The following is a 13,512-nucleotide window of genomic DNA, read 5'->3' as shown; positions in this document are numbered from 1 at the left end:
CAAACCATCCTGACTCAGTCTCCTGGATCTCAGTCTGTTGTTCCAGGACAGGCTGTCTCTCTCAAATGTAAAACCAGTTCAAGTGTTAGTAGCTGGCTCAGCTGATACCTTCAGAAACCTGGAGAAGCTCCTAAACTCCTGATTTATGCAGCTACAACTCGTCAGTCTGGAGTTTCAGATCGTTTTAGTGGAAGTGGATCTGGGACTGGCTTCACTCTGACCATCAGTGGAGTTCAGGCTGAAGATACAGGAGTTTACTACTGTCAGCAATATCAAAGCTATCCACTCACACAGTGATACAACGTCATACAAAAACCTCCCTCAGCTGGAGAGGAACTGATCTGACTCAACAGCTGCACTGAAACTAAAACAGAGGTTTATAAAAATGCACATTTAGCCAATAATTATTCACATTAAAGATTGCAACACTAAATGTTCTTTAATATATAATATTCTAGAAGTTATACTTCTAATATGTTTATTAAAACAGATTTTGAACCATTCTTCTGAACATTAAAGCTAACCTCTGTTGAATTATGATGTGTGTGATATTCATGAAAACACAAGGACACAGATTGTAAATATTATTTATTATTTTATATCTTACCATTTTTTCATTGAATCTCAGATATACTATAAATTAATTTCATTAATTGCAGTTAAATGACTAGTCATGTTTATAACAACATGTATTTATAACTTAAATTGTGTTTTTTATCCCAGCAAACAAATTCATTTTAGTATGAAAGTAGTAAATCATTAATATTTGAATTGTTTCCTTTGGTCAACTTTTACTTGTCTTTCTTCAGCTTGTATAACAGTGTAAATTTGCTGTCCCCTCAAAATAACACATCACACAGCCATTAATGTCTAAACCGCTGGTGACAAAAGTAAGTAGGCCTACACTCCTAAGTGAAAATGTGCAAATTGGGCCGCCATGGCGCTCAGCGGTCCCGTTGTGACACCAAAATGTGTGACCTATCAGATTCTGTGACCCAAATGAGAAGTTAAGCGCCAGAGGCTTTGTTGACGATGTGAAGCGGTTGCAGTTTGGTTGGGTTTAGGCAACAAAAGTACTTGGTTATGGTTAGGAGAACATCATCGTTTGGATGTAGTCACAGAATCAGAGTCACACATTTTGGTTTTACACCGTTATGCCAATTGTTTAAACATGTGTTGATAAGCAGGCTGTCATTTCATGAGCTACAGCTATGTATTTCAAAGATAGAAGCAGAAAAGCAGAAGAAGGATAAATGCCCAAGAAGTTCTGCTGAGTGAGGGAGGATCAGATGGGGGAGAGATAACAGCCGGCATGGGTGCTTCTGTCTGTGTGTGCGCGTGAGAGAGAGAGAGAAAAAGAGAGAGAGAGCGCTCAGTTCATTTATTCTCATATAGGCTAACTAATGGACTGCTACCAAATATTTGATTTTTAACTTTGTTATGGCAAGGCTAGCAGACCCAAGTGCAGGACTAAGAGAGAGAGGATTTAAATAAAAGAGGAATATTTATTGCAGGGTAAAGGGATGCCGAACCGGGTTGATTGCTGCTGTACAGAGCAGGGGGGGAACGTAACTGAGAGTCCAGAGTGAGAGAGTCTGATCCGAGCAGGTCCAGAGCAGAATCCGGGAATAGTTTAGCCGGACTGGGGTCCAGGCAGAGAGCAGACGGGATGAGCTTATTTTCGGTAGCGGAACTAAATCTAACACGTTATAATACACAAAAATTCACTTTTAACTTTTATTATAGCGACTAAATGCTCTTCTTCTACAATTGCCTAATATAATTTAAAAGTGTTCATTATGTTGTTGTTTGTTTGTGGTAGCCTGGAGTTTAGGCCTACTTATTAATTTTAAAATGTAGGAAATTTGACTGTTTTGATCTGTAATTAAGCAATTGTAAAATTAATAAACGCCATAACTTCCACAGTACTGCTGTCCTCACTCAGTTTAAAGGGTTCTCACACAACTCAAGGCTTCGTTTTGTTTTCCCTTTAATGTGAACTGGAGCGTTGGATTATGTTCACTGCTGTCGGCGGAGTTCAGGAGCGTGAAAAAACCCCTCAATAATCAAATCTCGACATTGAAAATCAAATGTGTACCCAACAGTCGAATATTCACATATTCGGGTCCAGCCCTAATGAATTTACATTACATAATGTCACACATTCTTTGTAAAATCATCCCGGAGAAAGATTTCTCTCAGTGTTTCTCTGGATGTAATATCCCTTTGATGTGAGAGACTCAGGTTCGAATCCACTGTGAGACACCAATGTGTCCAAAGCAAGACACTTAACCCCTCATTGCTCAAGAGGTGTACGACCTCTGACATATTGTAAGTCACTTTGAAAGCGTCAGCTAAATTTGTGTATTTTGTATTCCAACAAAAAATGTGTTTTATGATTGAAACCAAAAAGGGTTTATGGAGTAAGTAAATCACTAAAATTTGAATTCTTTCCTTTTGTCATCTTTAATTTGTCCTTGAAGTTCTTCAGCAGGAGAAGAATGTTAATAGTTCCTGCTTAGAATAGCAGATTACTCATTTTATTTCTCAATATGCTGATGATATGGTGCTTTATATTCCAGGTTTGTAAATTCTATGACAGCCATGTAGTTTTATATAAATAACACAATAAGTATCATTAAAGCATCTGTATTAACAGATGATAGGATGATAAATGATTGAGGGGTTTCTACATTGGGTTTTGTTCCAAAGGTTTATTATTACAGACAAATCTCTAACGACTACAGTAGCAAGTGTTTGACAGCCATTAGGCATTCATATTAATTCTGACCAAATGATTTTTTGTATAGTATTATTGATAATTGGCCTTATACTGCTAACATCACTGGTTTGTACAAATCCAACTGTACTGTGACATTTTTTAAAATTCACTGTGGAGATATATCCATTATGTCAGCCCAGTTTCTCTGGATGTAATACATTCACCGACACCATCAAGAGAACATTTATTAAGACACTTTGATAATAATAAACATGAAAACAGCTGATTGGATGAAAAGGTCTTTATTATCTGGAAACACTGAAATAATATTGAAACAGTGCAACAAGCTAGTAAATCTTGCTGTTGAAAGATGTCAAATAAAAGAGAGAGACAGTTCCAGAGTGCAGAGTGAGAGCAGGAGCAGAGGAAAACCAGTAGCAGAGTCCCAGTGAGTCAGGTCAGGACTGGGAACACTGGTCTCTCCTCAGTGTCTCTGAGAGCGGAGTCTGGGAGCCCTGGGTGGCCTCACAGGTCACAGAGCCCACCTTCCTCCACTGGTCTGCAGAGAGCCTCAGGGTGCTGCTCCAGCTGTAGTGGCCATCCTTCTGCAGCACCCCGGGGCTCCTGCTCTCCTCCCAGCTGCTGCTGCTGCTGCTGCTGCTGCTGCTGCCGTCCACCTTCCAGGCCAGACTCCAGTCTGAGGGGAAGCCCTTGTTGGCCAGGCACATGAGCGTGGCCTTCCCCTGCTGCAGCTCCTCGCTGGAGGGGGGCAGCACCGTCAGGGTGGGACGGGCATCACCTAGGAGAAGAACCAATCGGCTTAGAGGACGGGGACCACACAGCTGGTTTCTGCTCCACCAGTCACTCACTCACACATTGTTTCACTTCCTTTAAGAAACCTCTCATGCATATCAGCACAGAAAGAGTCCTCATATGAGCTGAAAGATATCAAACTGCACTGGAAATAAAACAACCAGGTTTTAAATTTGGAAATACAAAAAACATATTTACTGTCAAAACTCTCAAAAGGGTAAAAGTTACTGAGATCCACTGTTAAAGGACATTATCAGCCCAAAATACCTGACGACCACAGGTAACCTGTTCCTCAGACAGATTTAAAAACAGCATCAGAGAACTGTCAACATTATTTCAAACCGAGGTTAAAAGACAATTTGAGCCATTTTAGAAGATCAGAGATTTGGACAGATTTTTATCTTCATTCACACTATTCAAAATAATTTTAACTCAACTTCTAAACAGTTTAAAATGCAGAATTAAAGGCTGAATCATTTTTAAAGTACGAGTGTTGTTCTTTAATCTTTGCTGCAGTTCAAGCTATTCACATTTCACAAATTAAATGGAACGTTTAAAGAGAAGTTCAGTAAAGCTGCTTTGAGTTCAGCTTCATGGTTAAACAGGAGAAACGAACAATAAGATTGAGTCTTTAAAGTGATTTAGATCAGTCCAGAGGAAATTTATATCTACTACAAATGTTCAGACACAGAAATTAAAACCTTCGCTGATGATACGATATTTAATATTTGTGCAGAAACTTACTTCCAAACTCCAGTCTGGTTCCTCCACCGAACGTGTACCACAGTGATACAAACTGATTGAGTCGTCGTACAAAAACCTCTCACTGAAGAGAGACACGGCTCTCTGACTTTGAACACAACAAACTCAACAAAAACACTTGCTGTTTTTAAAAGAATGAACTATTTCATGTTATGTTTATCAAACAGTGACACAGTTGTTCAGAATGAATCCCATTTTTACGTATATATTGTTCCATTGGTCTGAAAGTCAAATTGATCCCTCTAGAATGAAATGAAAGCAGACAGAAGATGTTGTAAAAGAAAATCTTTCTGCAGTCATCAAAGCAAATGTCCATAAAAATGATCACTGACACATTCCTAATCAATCCTCTGGTAAACGTATTGATCCATTGAGAAGCAGCATCATCAGAGTAATCCAAGTCCCTGTTGGAGTCAGTCAGAGCATTTCCATAGAGAGCCACTTTGCATCAGCAGCACCATGCTCCAGTGCTCTGGGAGACTTTATAGTCCTGAGAGTTGAACACTGGATGACTGACAGCTGTCCTTCATGACAACAGAAGCCACAGAAATCCTCCTCATCAAAAACATGACTTTGGTCTCCGTCCTCATCTGGACTCTCCTCTGCTTCACTCAGGGTGAGGAAAATCATTTTTCTGTGATGTGAAAATCATTTGGAGTGTAGCTGAGTTTCACCTCACCATCTCATGTCCAGTGTTTCTTCTCTCTCCTCAGGGTCTGTTGGACAAAATGTTGTCTTGACTCAGCCAGCAGCCAAATCAGTGCAGCTGGGTCGGACTGTCTCTATTGACTGTAAGGCCAGTCCAACAGTTGCTCACCACACTGGTTCACAATACTACCTGGCCTGGTACCATCAGAAAACTGGAGAAGCTCCTAAACCTCTGATCTATGTAACAACAAGCAGATTTTCTGGAATCTCCTCCAGATTCAGTGGAAGTGGAGCAGGGAATGGAGTTGACTTCACTCTGACCATCAGTGGAGTTCAGGCTGAAGATGCAGCAGTTTACTACTGTCAGAGTTATCATAACATCAACAGTCAGCGTGTGTTCACACAGTGAAAAAGCGTCGTACAAAAACCTCCCTCAGTCAGACTGAACAGAAACTGAACTGACTGCTGCAGCTGGAAGCTACTGCAGAGACTGATACAGTTCACTGAGGACACACACACACACACACACACACACACACACACACGATTTGTGATGCTCATTGCGTCTCCACCAGTTTTCCTCCTGAAGTTCAAACAGTCCTCCTCAACAAGCTGAAAGTTTCCTCAGATGAAGAGAACAGTTCCAGTGAAGAAGCCCAGTCAAACCATTAAAACCACAACAGCAGCAGAGTCAGCTCCACTGATGTAGAGACACAAACCAAATTCACAATATATCAAACATCAACGTCCACACATCACACTGAAATCTCAGGACACTGAAGCTCCATATCTGCAATGCAACAAATGTTTTCTGTGGCAGAAACACTGACGCTCAGAAACATAATGGATTCTGGGCCACAGGTCATACAGTACATGTCACTGAACAACCTGTGACTGTCTAAGGGCAAAATTACATTTTGGTTTGGACACATTATTAGGCTAAAAATAATTTAGCCTAAAAATACAAATTACCAACAAAGAGAAACTAATGACAAAAAAATAAATATTCAAAACCCTGTTTTCACCTCTTGGACAAACAGATTGACAGAAAATAATGATATTTGAAGCAATTCAATGTGAATCAGATTCAATCTCTTCACACTGAGCTCTTCCTTAAAGGAGCTACGCTGCTCTTATTACACCGTCTCGATTCATGCAGATCCACTCGGGTATTAGACACACAGACCTGAAACATTTGGCAGTAAAACATGACACTACCTGACCTGATAAGACCAAATTTGTATGGAAGAGGAACCCAGTATGACTTGGGCTCAGGGTCAGGTCTCAGTTCTTCAGGATCTGTGAAGACCTCACATCATATCAAGATCGTCAGCACTGGTCTTTATATTTAGTGTCTGAGAATATAAGGTGCTCCAACAATCAGGACTTTAGTCTGTAAGATCCCAAGTTACCCCTGTCCAGGAGGTACTGCTCCAGATCACTGGTAAAAGGGTCAGATCCTCAGGCCTAGGGGTATTAACCTTTAGGTATAACTGGGAAGTGTTTAAGCTGGTTGTGAGGAGACTAGCCTAGCTTCTCACTGTCTTCATCTGGACGCCTTTCCTGTTTAATCTGAAACAGCACTTGACCAAATATCCCTAAAGCCAAATACCCATGCCCATTAATGGTAGCTCTCTTGTCATTGTTCAGTGAACTTGGTATGGTTGCTATGACAATATTTAATGGCCAGGAAAATAGGCCACGAGGATATGTTAATTTATTTGGCTGGAGCAACTCATAAGAAACTTTAAAGATTTTGAATACACTATACCTAGTAAATTATTGCCTTGATGAAGAAACAATCTAAGTGTCTACAACTTGTACTTTAAATTAGGTTTTAGGATTTCACTCTTAAATTAAGAAAGAAAAATACACTCAATGATTAAAATTGATTTAGTCACTTCTAATGTTCAGTATCAATATCATCATAACATTAGTTAATCAGATAATGTTTTACTTCAAAACCATCTTTCATAGTCAATCATTTTACAGCTCATACATGTATTAAGTTTTGTGTCTCTAGATGGAAAGTATTTTACACTACCCTTTACTCACTCACTGTTACTCACACCTGATAAAAAGTTCCATTTCCCTTCATGCTGGTTTATGCATATAGAGGAATCTCAACTTTCTCAGTCTCATCTCTGTTCAGCTGCTGGAATTTGTGCCAAATATGTATTAACATAGAAATTTACATGTTTATTGACCAGGCACAGGTAATTTTGTGATAAAAAAAATGCACAGGTGTTTATTATCTACATACATATACAAATGAATTCCATGTCCCTTGCTATTAAGCAAATGCAGCATGTAAAGTCAGCAGAGATTGAGTCTTGCGGGACACCTAGAATTTAACTGACAGTAGATGATGAATGTGACCAAGTGAGACAACATCATGTCTGCCTGACAGATAAGGACTGAACCAGTTTAACACTGTGACAGTGAGGGCAACATATCTCTGCAGTCTATGTAGACATGTCCCTTATTTGCCGTCTTATTGAGGTGATAATTAGCAGTTCCTTAACCAAGGGTGTCATTCCCTCCAGTTTCAAACATGCAATTCTGCAACCCCTTTTAAGGAAACCTAGCCTTGACTCCAATGACAAAAACTACAGGCTCATCTCCAAGCTACCATTCATTTCCAGCATTTTAGAAAAAGAGGTCCTCCTCGTACTTGAACACATCAAACATCTTTGACAAATTCCAGTCTGGTTTTAGAGAACTTCATAGTACTGAATCTGCCCTGTTAAGGTACATAATGACATCCTTCTCTCCGTCATCTCTGATTCTAGTGCCATTTTAGTCCTGCTTGATCATAGCTTAGGACAGAGTCGAAGATGGAATTCTATTCAAAGTTGGTCTATAGGGCGCTGTGTTAAAATGGTTTACCTCCTACCTGAGAGAAATCATTTTTACTGCTATTAAATGTGGCATCCCTTAAGGCTCAGTTTTAGGCCCTCTCTTATTCTGGCTATACATGCTTCCCCTTGGCACTATCTTTCAGAAAAACAATGTTTTGTATCACTGTTATGCGGATGACACACAGTTTTACATACCAGATGCACACAAAATGTTGTTATTTATTTAAAGCCCTCCATAGTTTAGCTCCACAATACATTGTCAGGACTGGCCGCGTGCAGAGGCAGGTTAGGAACCAAACGCAAGACACAGACGAGAAGTAAGCTGTTCTTGTATTTATTAATGATATGCTAATTACATATTCTGCGCCTAGGTCACTTAGGTCATCCTCAAAACAACTCACTTACAACTAAAGGTGACCAGGCTTTTTCTGTTGCTGCCTCCAGGCTAAGGAATCGTCTTCCGTCCAACATTAAGTCATGCCCCACCACTGAGATCTTCAAATCTAATTTAAAGATCTACCTTTTTTTTCTGGCTTTTACCTGATTCTGACGGAATAGTTTTTATCAGGCCCAAATTGAATTATTTTAAATGTTCTCTTACAGCATTCAACCTGACATTGTTCTAACTTATTTCCTTTTAGTTTCTTTGATTTTGATATTAACCGAGTACTCCAAAGATGTCACCACTTTAATTTGCTTCAGTGCTTCAGCCCGTCTCTGACACTGACATGTTAATGTTTCAGGTCAAAACTAAAATTGATCTGAATATTTAAGAAATATAGATATTTTATGAACTTGTAACTTACTATTTGTTCCCATTCCCATTGTCATGACAAAAACTGTGTAGCTGTTCATAACAAAGCTCTTGTTTAAACCATAAACCTCTTGGGCCAGTCCCTCTATGTATGCTTTAAAAAAAACTGTACATTATGTTTTAATGTGTTTTAAAGGTTTAAGGTTTGGCCACTGCCGCTGTATAATGTGCCTCATACGTTTATTATCCACTCACTCTCTATATTAATGAGCCCACATTCCTGAGTGCCTTTTGTAGAACCCAGGTGCATGTAGGAGTGGAGGCAGTGTTAGCATCATCATGACTGTAAAAAGTGTAGAAAACATCATCAAAAGTTTAAATAGTGCAAAAATAAGTGAATTAATGAGCGTTTGGTGCCATGAAAAATCAGTTTGATCCAGTTTTAGTTAGAACGTCCCAGAAACCTCACTGCAGGAAAACACCTGATTGTATGAAATGTATTGTATAAGAGAAAGTTGGGTTTTGGAGCATTAAAGAGGTGGTATTATGCTCACTTTCTGGTTCAAAATTTTATTTAGGGGTTGTACCAGAACAGGTTTACGTGGTTTAATTTTCAAAAAACACCATATTGTTTGTCATACTGCACATTGCTGAAGCTCCTCTTTTCACCCTGTGTTAGAGGCTTCGTTCTAGTCTCTAAATGATCTTTATTGAGAGTTGTACATGCACAGTTCCTAGTTAAACACTACTAGCCAATCAGAAACAAAGAAGGGCGGGTCAGCGAGAAGCCAGTAAACAGCTTCGGTTCAGCTATACATGTTGCCGACCAGCTTGGCAACATGGGCTGGAGCGAGAGTTTCAGAGTGGTGAGTTATTAATCTGTAACAAAAGTATCTTTCATCTATAAAGTTTTAACTGAGCTCTGTCTCTACATCACGGAACAACTTTATGTCCACTGTCTGCCTGGAGGGTAGCTAGTGTTTGGAAGGGAGAGGAGAGGTGAATGCTGCAGCTCATTGTTTTTCCACCGCTGTTTTTGAGGGCATGTCGGAGTAGCTGCTTATGAGGCGCATTGGGCTTTCATCCCTGTGACTTCACAGCAGAGATTTCTGTGGGAGATGGGAACTCCCTTTGGGCTGGACTTTGGGCTTTTTCACTTTGTAAACCTGTTACATGCACAAAAAAGATATATAACTCAATAAAGGAGAGGGGAAAAGCCAAAAAGCATAATATCATCTCTTTAAGTGTATGTAATATAATTTCATTTTCTGAAGTTGTAAGGGTGTAAAAATGTAGTTGAAATGTAACTGTAATGTCCAAACAATTAAATGAATATTAAACAAGTGAGACAACATCATGTCTGCCTGACATATAAGGACTGAACCAGTTTAACACTGTGACACAGAGGGCAACATATCTCTGCAGCCTATGTAGACGCTTACTAATTTATTCGACTAATGGAAACACTTAATGTCTAAAGTGAAATTAATAATGTTTGGTCTTGTGTTTTGCTAATGCTGTTTTCATGCTGCCCTCTTGGCCAGATCTTTTATTAAAAAAAGGCTTTAATTAGTTAGGTTAGTTTGGTTAGAAGATTTTTACTTAAAAAAGTTAATTTTCAGTTACAGTCGGTTGTTTTAAGCAGCCAGCTGTCCCAGCAGTGAGGAGGAAACAGCATGATATGTTGAGGACAGCTACAGTTCACTGACTCTGTGTGTTTGCATATCTGCCCTGCCTCTCTGCTCCCAGCCGTTAAGAGGCCAGTGTTGATCAGTGGCTGTCCAGGCCTTTCAGAGCCACTGACACGCCGGCAGCACAATGATGATGTCACTGATTCTACTGCTGGCCACCCTGGGGCTCCTTGTTCAGGGTGAGACTCTCTTCTGAAAACTTTGCTTCAGGATGCAACCAGCTTCACCACAATGATGTTCTGCTGTGATGGAGAAACACTGAAACAAGCAGCATTTACCTTCTTCCATCTGTTCTCCATCTTAAAGAAATGAGACTCTTCTGTTTGGATGCTGATCATCTTTCTCCAAGCTGGATTTGTCTCAATAACCCTTCTCCTCTTTTTCATCTTTTCCAGGTTCATCAGGACAAATCATCCTGACTCAGTCTCCTGGATCTCAGTCTGCTGTTCCAGGACAGGCTGTCTCTCTCAAATGTAAAGCCAGTTCAAGTGTTAGTAGCTACCTCAGCTGGTACCTTCAGAAACCTGGAGAAGCTCCTAAACTCCTGATTTATTTAGCTACAACCCGTCAGTCTGGAGTTCCAAATCGTTTTAGTGGCAGCAGATCTGGGACTGACTTCACTCTGACCATCAGTGGAGTTCAGGCTGAAGATTCAGGAGTTTACTACTGTCAGCAGGGTCTCAGCTTCCCGTTCACACAGTGATACAACGTCGTACAAAAACCTCCCTCAGCTGGAGAGGAACTGATCTGTCTCAACAGCTGCACTGAAACTAAAACAACATGTTTATAAAAAAATTTCAAATCAATTCATTTTGAACATTGTAACAAAACATTTAGTATTTAATCCAAACATATACTTTTAATATTCTCATTTAAATTACATCAATAACTGTGATAAATTTAATCTATGAACTAAAAAAAAAACTTTGTACATTTTTACATTTTACTTTTTCCATATCTTACATTTTATATACAAACTTGATCAAACACAATGCTGATATAAAATACATTTAATCTCAACATCTAAATTTGTTCATGTTTTCAAATTAAAAACAATGTCTGACGTATTTCAGTTATTCTGTGTGTTTTGTTTTCCAAAACAAAAATGCATTTAATGATTGATATCTAAAAGGGTTTATGGAGAAAGTAAATCAGTAACATTTGAATTCTTTCCTTTTCTCATCTTTTATTTTTCTTTGTGGTTCTTCAGCAGAATCAGTGTGTAAATAGCTCCTGGTTAGAATAGCAGATTACACTAATGTTGTGCTTTATAGTTTATTTTGTAAAATATTTTATTCATATAATAATGTTCTTGGATTCACCTACGCAATAAAAGTTATTAACCTTAAGTCAGATTTTCAAATGTACCTACCATGGGTTTGTTCCAAATGTTTATTACTGCAGAGTAATCTGTAATGACGACAGTATTCATCAACGCATTCATAATGAATGAAAAATGATGGACTTCTTCTACCATCACTGTTTTGTAGTAACCAAAACATAATGAGGAGTTTTGTCTGAGTTTGTAAACTCTGAATATTCTGTAACTTTAGAAATATATTATGACGTTAAACTGTTGTTCTCTGGATGTAACACAGTCACTGACACCATCAAGAGAACATTTATTAAGACACTTTGATAATAATAAACATGAAAACAGCTGATTGGATGAAAAGGTCTTTATTATCTGGAAACACTGAAATAATATTGAAACAGTGCAACAAGCTAGTAAATCTTGCTGTTGAAAGATGTCAAATAAAAGAGAGAGACAGTTCCAGAGTGCAGAGTGAGAGCAGGAGCAGAGGAAAACCAGTAGCAGAGTCCCAGTGAGTCAGGTCAGGACTGGGAACACTGGTCTCTCCTCAGTGTCTCTGAGAGCGGAGTCTGGGAGCCCTGGGTGGCCTCACAGGTCACAGAGCCCACCTTCCTCCACTGGTCTGCAGAGAGCCTTAGGGTGCTGCTCCAGCTGTAGTGGCCGTCCTTCTGCAGCACCCCGGGGCTCCTGCTCTCCTCCCAGCTGCTGCTGCTGCTGCTGCCGTCCACCTTCCAGGCCAGACTCCAGTCTGAGGGGAAGCCCTTGTTGGCCAGGCACATGAGCGTGGCCTTCCCCTGCTGCAGCTCCTCGCTGGAGGGGGGCAGCACCGTCAGGGTGGGACGGACATCACCTAGGAGAAGAACCAATCGGCTTAGAGGACGGGGACCACACAGCTGGTTTCTGCTCCACCAGTCACTCACTCACACATTGTTTCACTTCCTTTAAGAAACCTCTCATGCATATCAGCACAGAAAGAGTCCTCATATGAGCTGAAAGATATCAAACTGCACTGGAAATAAAACAACCAGGTTTTAAATTTGGAAATAAAAAAATCATATTTACTGTCAAAACTCTCAAAAGGGCAAAAGTTAATGAGATCCACTGTTAAAGGACATTATCAGCCCAAAATACCTGACGACCACAGGTAACCTGTTCCTCAGACAGATTTCAAAACAGCATCAGAGAACTGTCAACATTATTTCAAACTGAGGTTAAAAGACAATTTGAGCCATTTTAGAAGATCAGAGATTTGGACACATTTTTATCTTCATTCACACTATTCAAAATAATTTTAACTCAACTTCTAAACAGTTTAAAATGCAGAATTAAAGGCTGAATCATTTTTAAAGTACGAGTGTTGTTCTTTAATCTTTGCTGCAGTTCAAGCTGTTCACATTTCACAAATTAAATGGAACGTTTAAAGAGAAGTTCAGTAAAGCTGCTTTGAGTTCAGCTTCATGGTTAAACAGGAGAAACGAACAATAAGATTGAGTCTTTAAAGTGATTTAGATCAGTCCAGAGGAAATTTATATCTACTACAAATGTTCAGACACAGAAATTAAAACCTTCGCTGATGATACGATATTTAATATTTGTGCAGAAACTTACTTCCAACATCCAGTCTGGTTCCTCCACCGAACGTGTACCACAGTGATACAAACTGATTGAGTCGTCGTACAAAAACCTCTCACTGTAGAGAGACACGGCTCTCTGACTTTGAACACAACAAACTCAACAAAAACACTTCTTGTTTTTAAAAGAATGAACTATTTCATGTTATATATATCAAACAGTGACACAGTTGTTCAGAATGAATCCCATTTTTACGTATATATTGTTCCATTGGTGTGAAAGTCAAATTGATCCCTCTAGAATGAAATGAAAGCAGACAGAAGATGTTGTAAAAGAAAATCTTTCTGCAGTCATCAAAGCAAATGTCCATAAAA

General features: G+C 39.4%; 4 gene segments (V, D, J or C); 2 read left to right on the top strand and 2 right to left on the bottom strand.

Moving 5' to 3' along the window:
- Positions 1–3,008: 3,008 nt before the first annotated feature.
- LOC119907726 lies at positions 3,009–4,492 on the bottom strand. The segment is given in 3 exon segments: positions 3,009–3,521; positions 4,280–4,331; positions 4,463–4,492. Coding segments are annotated over 3 exon segments (423 nt in total).
- A 357-nt stretch (positions 4,493–4,849) lies between these two features.
- LOC119908048 lies at positions 4,850–5,342 on the top strand (the record flags this gene model as incomplete). The annotated part of the segment is given in 2 exon segments: positions 4,850–4,913; positions 5,011–5,342. Coding segments are annotated over 2 exon segments (381 nt in total), but the record flags the coding sequence as incomplete, so codon positions are not given.
- A 5,033-nt stretch (positions 5,343–10,375) lies between these two features.
- Positions 10,376–12,001, top strand: LOC119908056. The segment is given in 2 exon segments: positions 10,376–10,430; positions 10,647–12,001. Coding segments are annotated over 2 exon segments (360 nt in total).
- Positions 11,916–13,202, bottom strand: LOC119908059 (the record flags this gene model as incomplete). The annotated part of the segment is given in 2 exon segments: positions 11,916–12,416; positions 13,175–13,202. Coding segments are annotated over 2 exon segments (357 nt in total), but the record flags the coding sequence as incomplete, so codon positions are not given.
- Between the last annotated feature and the right edge of the window lie 310 nt (positions 13,203–13,512).

Source organism: Micropterus salmoides, unplaced genomic scaffold (genome assembly GCF_014851395.1).
Source record: "Micropterus salmoides isolate LMB-PRFRI ecotype aquatic unplaced genomic scaffold, ASM1485139v1 Ms_hic_scaffold_17, whole genome shotgun sequence".
In the NCBI taxonomy this organism is placed as follows: Eukaryota; Metazoa; Chordata; class Actinopteri; order Centrarchiformes; family Centrarchidae; genus Micropterus; species Micropterus salmoides.
This window is presented reverse-complemented; position numbering and strand designations above follow the sequence as displayed.